Source organism: Sipha flava, unplaced genomic scaffold (genome assembly GCF_003268045.1).
Source record: "Sipha flava isolate LNK unplaced genomic scaffold, YSA_version1 109_pilon_pilon, whole genome shotgun sequence".
Classification (NCBI taxonomy): Eukaryota; Metazoa; Arthropoda; class Insecta; order Hemiptera; family Aphididae; genus Sipha; species Sipha flava.
In genome coordinates this window covers 2,187,153-2,198,932 of record NW_020271726.1, presented here as the reverse complement: position 1 = coordinate 2,198,932, position 11,780 = coordinate 2,187,153, and the positions used below count along the sequence as shown (strand labels likewise).

General features: G+C 27.4%; 1 protein-coding gene across 1 annotated transcript; it reads left to right on the top strand.

The window, feature by feature from the left end:
• Positions 1 to 4,477: 4,477 nt before the first annotated feature.
• Positions 4,478 to 4,921, top strand: LOC112687118 (zinc finger BED domain-containing protein 5-like). The gene has a single exon (XM_025559681.1). It carries the CDS (start codon positions 4,478 to 4,480, stop codon positions 4,919 to 4,921), a length of 444 nt encoding a protein of 147 aa, XP_025415466.1.
• The last annotated feature ends 6,859 nt before the right edge of the window (positions 4,922 to 11,780 follow it).

Below are 11,780 nucleotides of genomic sequence, written 5' to 3'. Positions count from 1 at the left end.
CGCGCAATGATAACGTGGAGGGAAAAACGATCGGCGCGACAAACACACGGCACACTATACACATCGGTGTGGCGGCAACAGCAATCAATACTATGTAACATAAAATTATATATTTAAATATTATATATATATATATATATTACCTCAAACCAATGGTGCATTGGTAATATACAGTGGTATATTTGTGGCAGAGTTGGACATTAGTCGAATAAAATATTAATTGATTGATTATTTGAATAAAAAATTAATCTTCATTGAATTATTCTTAATTTTTATTTTTATTCATTATTTTAATTTGTATTATTATTCATTATTCGTTATTCTCTATAACATATATATTCTCTATAAATGTCATATAAATAATAAATTTAAATCCTAAATAACGATGTATAATAATAATAGAATTATTATTTAGACTTAAATAATATATATAACTAACTGACCCGACAAACGTTGTTTTGACATATACATTTTTTCTAGAGAATATTTTGCTAGAACAAAAAACTAATAAAATATAGGTGGGTAAGGATGTGGTATATAAGTGGAAGAGGTATGGAGTGCCGTGAACGGCGACGGAATATAAAAATGAAAAAACATGAAACATTTATTTTTTTAATAATTTACTAAAATTGATCCTTTAAAATTATATAGATCACTAATTATGACAATATTAGTAAAAAATAATATCAATCCCTTAATGCAACAGAGTTTAAATTATTTTTTTTTTTTATCCCATATCTTTCGCCAACACCAACAAACTGGATGGTTCGAAAACACGCCAAGTATAATGTCCGTGTAAAAAACATGATGTGCTCAAATCTAAGTCACAGACAGACATCGTTAGACCTTGAGACTTATTGATAGTCATTGCAAATGAAAATCTAATTGGAAATTGAAAGCGTTTAGATTGTATTGGCATATCTGTGGGTATAATAGGGATTCACGGTAATAATATATTTTCACCTCGGAATTTGCCATTTAAAATAATGGCTTCGATAACATTTTTCATTTATTTTTTAAAGACTAATCGCGTGCCGTTACACAACCATGGGGGGTTCAAATTACGAAGCAAAATAACCGGAGATCCAACCTTCAGTTGTAAATTATGCGGTAGCATGCTTGGTAAATCCGATAAGTTTAAAAACTCTGTTGGATAATATACAGCTTCAGTAACATCGCAAACTGTATCAATAGATTTGTATAACACCAAGTCTCCTGATAATAAATGTTCTATCTCGAGATTTAATTCGTAGACGTCCACATTTTTTGTTGCTAAAATTGCTCTTTCTGCCAGCCACTCATGATTTGTGTGTTGTCTGTATACATTGGGAAATATCTGGTCAATGAGAGCATCTTTCGAGTCAATGATTGTGCAGAAATCGGTTGGTAATTTTATACATCCCGTTTCATCTGTAGTAACTTTACCATCACCAATATCTAACAATTGTTTTGAGAATCTTCTGCACGCAACTTTTTTTGATTGAATCACAAGTATCGAAATTATTCGCTCTCTATCTTTAAATACATGTCGACCATGAATTTTTGACAAAGCTTATGATAACGTTGTCCTGATCGCATCTAATCATCAACCAATATTTATAATAATTCTTCGAACTAACATTCTTGTTTGTTTTGGCACCTGTTGCGGGATTTTGTTGTTTAATATTTATACAATACCCATCATTCAATACCAAAAATAAAATTAATAGTTTTTAATAGTTTTTCAATAGTTTTATTTAATAATTCATTTTCAATTGCGCAGTTATCAATCGGGTCAAAAATTATTAAATTAAACTACGATTTAATAAACAATAGCACTTTTCCAATTTTTTTTTTTTTCGTAATAACCTTCTCCTTGCAATTACGAAAAATTAAAAAAAATTTAAGCCAAATTAACCTAGCTGTTCTCAATTGATGATATATATACATTTTTGGCTCCATTTTATATATATATATATAAATATATATAAAAATGTTATTTTTCTTGATACACATACGTTATTATAGTTACCTAACCTAACCTAACCTTGATAGGGCACAATTCACGCCCATATGATTGCGATTAGTATGATACACAAGTTAAAAAAAAACAATTAATATCATTCATGATTTTAACGAATAAATTTATTCTGAATAATTGTTTTACTCACAAATAAAATTATTATATTATATTATTCTATTCAGAATAATTTTATTCTTTATTCAGTACACCACAATTATTCAGAATAAAAAATTATTCTTTATTCATAAATAAATTAGTTATTCATGCTTTTATTTTTTATTCTCTATTTTGATTTGGTTTTGCCCAACTCTGATTTGTGGATATACGCACTAAAAAAATATAAATATTATTCTCGGTAAATTATATTTTCCAAAGGTAGTAAATTACTTGTACGAGCATGAAGCAGACACTGTCCAACCGTTGGCACCCCTGATAGCCGGACGAACGGTTGGACCGTGCCGTCGTCCGATCACATGGTTACTTTTTTTGCGTTCATCCCGCTTCGACGCGACCTGCTCCGGTCGATTCGTGTTCGTCGTGCCGTTTGTGGTCGCAACGGTGTTTTTGTTGTGTCACGTTATTACGCCCGGTTCGGACATCCTGTCGGCTCATTTTTTGGGCCATTTGTGGTCGCAAGGGCGTCAAGTGTGCCGTACGTGTCTGTGTCCGCTGTGCCACGTGGTTAAACCCTTTCGTTGGACGTTTTGCTACAATACTATCAGTACGTGTACTTGGTCCAGTGACGTAATTAGGAATTTGGTTTGGGGGGGGGGGGGATTATAGGTTTTAGCAAAATCTGTACACCTCATATAGTAATGGGGGATTAGCCTAACCTAACCCAACCAGAACAAAATTTTTAATAATTTAAATTTTAATAATAATAATAATAATACTGATAATAATCTTATAATCACAATATAATAAATAAAAAAAAATTACATAAAAAAAGTTTTGGGGGATTCATTCCCCTAATCCCCCCCCTAATTACGCCCCTGGTTTGGTCACCTGTGGTGTGTGACACTCGAATGTCAAGTTGGTTCCTGATTGTTTTCGTCAGTCATTGTGTGACTACTGTTAACCAGCGGTGCAGATCGTATTGGTTTATTTTGTTTTATTATTATAATAAATCTTACCAACCGGTAGTACCATTAATTGTAGTATTCTTATACTATTGTATTATTATTATAAATATTTTTATATTATTATATTATACATATACATAATAAATTTAATTTTAATATTTCTTTAAAACAAACCAATTAATTATTATAAATCGTTTGTTGTATGCTCAAACAATATCATGCTTCTATGGCCAAGAGTACCTTATCGACAGTCATTGCTCGTTAAAAAAAAATCATAAGATTTAAGTTTTATTTTAAACAGTACTTATTGGGGTAAAAACCGTACTTAAAGATTACCTTGATACATCATTACAATTGAAATTGAAAATACAGGAGAAAAATACTATGCTTACAATACGCATGTACTGTGTCGTATTTATTTACATGTAAATTAGATGTTTGCTTTATTTACATACATATATTTATCTTGGTAATTATTATTTAATCAAATCAAATACGAACAAATTAATAAATAATTAATAATTTGTGTACATTCATATTAATTTGAAGTAAAAGAATTGGTTTAATTTATCATCAACAATTCCGAATTTAAATACAATTTAACTTAACACCTCGTAACTGTCGGCTCAAAAACATATTGTTATTAATTATTGTACTACAGTCAACCTTATTTATTTTGTGGTTATGGATAAATAAGCGTTTGATTTCAATTAACACAAAATATTATAGTTTATATTTAAAAAAATAAAAACACTACCGCTACAAATTCATAATAAATAATAACAGTATTATAGTATTTACACTTATTTTATGAGCTTATTAAGTGCCAATTATAATAAAATAGAAAAAAAAAAATTTACATGGAATTCCAATAATTTCATTTTACTCGTATATTACCGAACCAGCATGTATTACTAAACGTGGATCGTATAGTTTGCAATCAACTAAACAATCGCGAAGTTCTATCATCTTTGTAAATTACAGTTTTAGCTATTTTCATCCATTTAATTTGATGAGGCTATGCCAGCCCCTGATAATATTATATCATTTTATTACATTTTGATAAGACACGCGGTCACTGATTAAAGTTTCGTGTGCACTGTTAGGTATTGTAGCAATATATATATATATATATATATATATATATGACATATTAATTTAATAGTAGTCCAATTACCGGATATAATAATAAAAAAATAGATGAAAATAATGGCCCAATCACCGGGTTAGGTTATAATAGATAATATATATAATAATAGATTGAACGTCAAAATTTGCATACTTGGCTGACATTTTTCGCTATTTAAACCTAGTTAATTCTAGTTTGCAAGGGTCATTAGAAAATGTATTAACTTCCACCGATAAACTTTCAGCTTTTCAAAAACAAATCTCCATGTGGTGTACAAACTTGGATCAAGGAAACACAGCTATGTTTCCATACTTTACAGGTCAAAAAAATTCTAATCCTGAAGTTCTGGGAACCATAAGAAGTCACTTGCAGGCCTTGCAAATATCATTGAAATATTATTTCCCAGACTTGAACGTGAAACAGTATCACTGGGTTCGCAACCCATTTACCTCCTTGGTGCAAACAGATGACTGTGAATTACAACAGGAAGCTGTGGGTCTAAAGAACGACCATACGCTGCAACTAAAATTTAAAGAAGTGTCGCTCAACAGCTTTTGGGTGAGTCTCCACAGAGAATACCCTCGACTATCAACGAAAGCTATTGAAGTGCTACTTCAATTTTCGACGTCCTGCCTATGTGAATATGGATTCAACGCGCTCACAAATATTAAAACAAAAAACGCCAAAGACTCACAAAAACAACACTAGAAGACGATATGAGACTCGCCCTTTCAACCATCAACTCTCGAATTCCACAGCTATATAAAAATCACCAGGGTTAAATTTCTCATTAATTTTTAAATTTTATAGTTTATTCAATTATTATATATTATCAATAGGCTTAGAGACTTATAGCTCTAAAAAATACTCAAATATGCATGCAAATATGCTTCTAAAATCATTAAAATATGCATTATAATATGCATTTATATGCATTAAAAAAAAAAAAAAATGACCAGATAGTACACAAAATAAAACGTGTCCATCGGATTTAAATATATTTTTAAACTCTGAAACAAAACTTTGTAGTCGGCTACTCGTAAACTGTTATACTTTCGGCATAACACAATGTTACAAATAATCGCGTACGACGTTTACGTATGATTCGACGTTGTGTGGTTGAGAGACGCAATAACAACGACAGATAATAATCGACTGAACTGAAACACTAAATAAATAATCTATTATTCTATATCGACTATTATTATCATTATTATTATTACTATTATTATCTTTATCGACATCCGGTCAATATCCAGCGGATTATACGGTTGATACGGGTTTATAGTATTATTTATACTTACACAAAAATTATAACGAGATATGAGAGGTAGTTTGCAAATAGCATATTACTGGAAGTATTAAGTCCTCTTAGTACATTTTTTTTCGATAGGTTGAAATATGTATATATAGTTATATGCAAGGCTGGGCATTAACGAGTTAAAAAGTTAAAGTTAAGTTAAAAAGTTAAGTTACTTTTAACTAAGTTATTTAACGAGTTACTTTTATTTTCAAAAGTAACTTCCAGCTTAACGAGTTTCTTTTTTTTTTAAACAACTTCTAACTTAACGAGTTAATTTATTAATTTGTCCTAATATAAATTTCATATATTTAAAATTATATTTAGTACTTACTAAGTACCTACTGTAATTAATACAATTACATATTTTTATTGAAAATAGTTAGACTTCCATTATATTGTGTTATTTGTTAAGCTTTGATAAAAATGTATGATAATATATTGTACATAAAAAAAGAAAATTAACTTATTTTTAACTAAGTTAAATTACTTTTTTTTCAAATTAACTTTTAACTTTAACGAGTTAAATAAATAAGAAAACTAAATTTTAACTTTAAACTTAACTTACATCTTTCTGTATTAACTTAACTTAACGAGTTAAAATAATTAGTTAACTTTCCCAGCCTTGGTTATATGTATCTATAGTTTTTAATTTTCATCAATAAAATTTGAGAAATTTGTCAAAATATGTAAAATAAACATAATAATGTTAAAATAAGTATTCTCCTGCAAAATCTATCAAATATGCAAAAATATGCTCATTCAAATTTTAAATCTGATATCATGGCACAGAGAAACGAATTTATTTTGCACTCTGCTATATTTAATAATAATTAAAAAAAGTATGTAAATGCTAAAAGTCCCTAAGCCTAATTATCAATAATCATAATTATTTTTTTTTTAAATTTAAAATTTCAATGTTTCTTTAACAGTAGGTAAAGCAAAAATAAAATTTGTAGTCATTATTTTTCTGCGTACTATATTTTGTATAGTGCTTATATTTTATATTATAATTATTTTTATGTTATGGAGACGTAGTGTTGGGTTATCGTGGATGGGGGTGACACGAATCCAAAAAGATTTAGAATCACTGGTCTATGTAATGACAATGGAAATTTTATTTTAATATTTGCGAAGACTAGGTAAACCAAGTATAGAGAAAACTTTAATTACATTATCGATTGAATGGTTGGTGTCTTAAAAATTTAAAATAGAGTATCACGACTTTCATAAGTAATTTATTAAAAATGTTGGTCAAAATCGACCAAAACGCAGTGTTTTGATCCAAAGTTCTATACAAATTATGAGGTTCGATGATGTTTTTTAATTGAAAAACTTAGTTATGAGAGTTATCAGAATTTGAAAACCAAATTACTTCCATTTAACTTTTTCAAAACTATACGTATTTATTATCATGTAATTCAACTAAAAATGAGTTTAAGAAATACTAAATGACGTTAATAAATTATATAATATTAATAATTATACAAAACAATGCTTATTTTAGTGATATATAGAGTAATTCCTTTTTACGATGAAATATTTTATTCAGGCACAAATTAATTCTAATATTTGTATAAAAAACACGAAAGTAAAGTGTTGTGAAATTATCAATAGTAGAAAATTGAAATAAAATAATTAATGTTTTTGAATATTTTATTTTCAAAATATTTTCAAATAATTTAGTTTCAATTCATTTTCAAAGACCGTTAAAATAAGTAAAACTTCTATAGGCTATTATAGGAAATAAATTATATTATTATTATTATTATTATTATTATTATTATTATTATTATTATTATCATCATTATTATATGATTTAAATAAATAAAAAAATTGTTTATATAAACACCATGATTGATCTTAAACTTAAAAAAAAAAAAAATTCGACTTGTACTCTCAATCGCAACCTACATTTTTTAAAACTATAACCCAATTTAATAGTATCACTAATAATTAGTTTTGTTTAATAATTATTATTAAACAAAACAATCTGTCTAAAATATTAACGCACATAAGAAACTTAAAATTATCATTTATGAATTATTTCTTTCCAATTTCAATAACATTTTCATATTAATAACTTATAGTGTAAGTCTTCCACTATTAGTTTATACTAAACCAATTTATTAAACAAAATAATATTAATATCAGAGTGCAGCAGTGGCATAATTCTGGTGGAAGAGGGGTGTAAGGGGTTTCCACTCACTCCGGAATTTTTTTTTAATGATATTTAATTATTATTTATTAATATTTATATATTATAGTATAATAATATTTTGATTTTACTACGATTAGGTACATATTAAAAATTGATTAACAAAATAATTTTCATTTAATACGGAACATAACATTTTTAACATATCATTAACATACCATTTTAAATGTAATATTATTATATAGGACCTCGTATTAGGATATACTAAGAATATTATGAATTTATTCTATGTCACACAATTGACACCCCCCCCCCCCCTAGAAAATAATTGTATCCACGCCACTGGAGTACAGTATTAGTTAGAAACAATAAATAAATAGAGTAAAATGTAAAGTTAAAATAGTATTGAATGCATACACTAATTTACCAGATTTCAATGTCATCCAGTACTTAATAGTAGAATAAAAATAATGAGTTATACTAAAAATCTTACTCACATTAATATTCCTATTACACGCGATTAATTTAAAGTGCTTAATGTGTCTTTCGTTTCAATGAATTTTCTATCTAAAGTAATAGAGGATTTTTTTGAAAAATATTAAAATAAGATAGTTTATTAACACAAAATTAAAAGGAAAGTAAGTACTCCAATTATAAGTTAAGAATAAATTAGTTATTGAAAAAACTATTAGAATATTTTGGTCCTGGAACATAAATTTATATTACAAAATGTAACTATGATGCTGTATTGTAATAATCAAATAGCAAGCAAATAATACATCACAGTAACATTGAAGATTCAATTAAATAAAATAATAAATAGCTCTTCTGGCCCAACAATATAATTCAATTATAAAATAAATAAGTATATCAAAAAAAACATACAAAATCATAAAGCGCAGACTGGCCAGATTCACTACCTAAAATCTGCATAATAAATCACAGTCACTCCAAAAAAACTACACCATATAATTTAAATTAACAATAAAAGTTCGCAGTGATTAGGGTACACAAGCTTTAATAATAATAAAATACTATTTTTGGCAATTCACACACATACAATTATAATAAAAAAATAATAAGAATGGCGATTAGCACACGTAAGTTTCGATAATAATAAAAATAATGTACAGGAGTCTTACAGATAATTATTTTGGCAGTTAATATTGAAATTTTTTTTTTTAACTGTATTTTAAGTTAGGTAGACACGCATATAATTACTAATAACATTTTTATTTCACCCCTTAATAAATTTAAAAAAAATAGTTAAGTTTCAAGTTGATCTCATTATAAAACTGTTCAATATAGCCACATTGAGTAAGATATTATTCTAAAAACTTAAATGTAATATACGTAAATATCAGATAAGTATTTCCTAAATTATAGCCATTTTAGTTTCTAGTGAAGGAATATGAAAAATATCAACAGTAATGAATATGTATCGGTAAATTATTAGTAATTTGTAACTTTTACATCACGCTTTGGATTACTATAATTGCAGCATTGTAATAAAAGAAATAAAACTGATGACAATTTTATTTTGTAGTCAGGTTAATTAAAATAGTTTATAGTTAAAGCTTAGTTTATTTACTATCATTTTATTGAACGTAGTCTCAACCATGAATTAATAAATCACACAGTGATCTATCCAAAAATATAGAAAATGTGTGCATTAATTTCTATAATAATTCATAGCAAATATGCTGGAATACATAGACATTATAAAGTATAAGGTCTATGTTTAAAAAATTGGAATAATCCGTGTTAATAGGTATTAAGTTCACACAAATAATTTCGCGATGTCGTTAAAATTCATTATATTTATTATTTACATATTGTGTTAAAGTCATGACTAAAGTGTAATTTGTATGTTCAATAGCAGCCCATACACGAAAGGTTTTCCCGTCAGTTTTGGAATGGCATTCCAAAACTGCCGATCAGGTCGTCAGTTCTAGTCCGTCGCGGTACAGAACTTTTGATACCCATTTACTGTCATTCCAGATCTGCCGAATTATACCGACCCTTTGGAATGTAACGACTAGATATGTAGGTGTATGTTCAAAACTGTCAATTTTCCTGCGGTTATGATGCGTCACTAGATCTTTTGTCATGTTAGAAATATTTTTTGCCATTCCTACGGAAGAGTACCTAGTATGTAGTTTGCTTAGTAGTGTGTTCCTGATATAATTATACATATATATATATATATATATATATATAATATAATTAGACGTTATACCTGACTTATCCATATAAAATGTATAAAAATAAAAAAAATAAAATTGCAATTATATGTGCTATGGCAATTGTTGCGCACGAAACTTCAAAAAAAAAAAGATAAACAGAAAAACATGGGTAAAAAAATGGATAGAACAGAAAAGTGAACAAAGTAATGTAACTCTACTAAAGGATTTAAAAGAAAATAATCCAGACGACTTTAAAAATTATTTAAGAATGGATGATACAGATTTTACTAATTTACTAGGTAAGTAATTAAACCTAATAAAGCTATAAAAATATGTATAAGTGACTATTGTGACTATCAGTAAATAAATAAAAATTACTAAATAATTTATAATTTACTGGTGTTTATAATAAGTACTTGAATAATTTTATATATTTGTAAATAATACGTTAATATTAAAACAAAGCAAAAGTACAAATTTTATTTTTAAAATAATTATAAAAATCAACGACACCACTAGGCGCGTGTAGTTAGTGTTTACAACTAAAACTGTGGACTGTAGACTGTGACCGTCCATACACGTACAAGTCAAATAACAATATTTATCTTCCAAAAATATCTTTAGCGATAACGTTCGATTCGCGGTCTGTGATATTTTTATCCCATATACGTACAAATCAACTTGAGCGATTTGGTTGGCCAAGGGACAAATCCGACAGATAAACCTTTCGTGTATGACCAGCTAATAATAATTATGACTGAAAGTGTATTTTTAAAATTTGAATATTTCATTTAAGTTTTTTTTTTTTTAACTCCAGTTATGACTCAACTATAAAAACCATAATACTGTGTATTAACTATTTCAACCTACATCGACTACATTATGTACATGAACCCAAAACGTACACATGTAGTAGAAATTTATCATAGACATTGTAACAATATGACCACAAAATAAACAGATTTTATTCATTGTCTCTAATTGTCAATTACAGGGGCATGTTATTGGGCAGAATAATTTCTAAATTCAAGTCAATTTTTAATTTTAATTTTTATTAGTTACCTATGAACTGAACTAATTTTTGTTGTGTAATATTAGGAGCAAATTATCAAAAAATTTCATATTTTGTGAACTTACTTTCAGTAAATAACCTATCAAATTTGGCTATGGCCGTTTTCCCTCAAAGGGTAGTCCTACCTCCCTGACATGGCAGAAATCTACATGGCGACTAAAGTTCTAGTCAGAATTCAACAGGAGAAAATAAAATAGATATTTCAAATTTAAATTCAAAAGAAAACGTAATGTAGCTGATATGCAGTTTAACTTATTATTGTTGGTAATTTAATACTATGTAATTAACTATTGTATAGCTTATAACAGCAAATAAAGAAAAAACAATATATTTTAAAATATACAAATATCAAAGTATCATAACTCCAAAACTAATGATTCTGCAATTTTTTTACCGTCATTTTTAAAACATTGATTTACATAGGGTTCGAAATAATAATTGCAAAAAAAAAGGGTGTCTAGTAAATTAGAAAAGTTTTACTATATTTGTAGAAACAAAATTAATAATAGAAGGAAAAATACATTTAAAGTTGGTCAATAATTTTAAACGAATACTTCAATGAGCTAGGGTATAAATTATTCATTATTAACTACTATGATGTGTATAGTGATGTTTTGATTAGGGATGGGCGAAATATTTTGAACATCGATGTTTCGATGTATCGATATATTGAAATTTTAAACATCCATAGTGTCGATATATCGGATTTTTAAAAAAAATATCGATGTTTTTTCGATGTTTTTTTATAATTTCATGATTAAATAATTGTTAGTGTCAACGGGTTCCTTGCCGTGCGGTTGACCCGAATGACGGCAACACGTGCCCAAACTACCCAAAGGAATAAAATGGAT

Coding starts and splice junctions, on each gene's coding strand:
- LOC112687118 (XM_025559681.1), top strand. CDS start 4,478: ATGTGGTGTACAAACTTGGATCAAGGAAACACAGCTATGTTTCCATAC.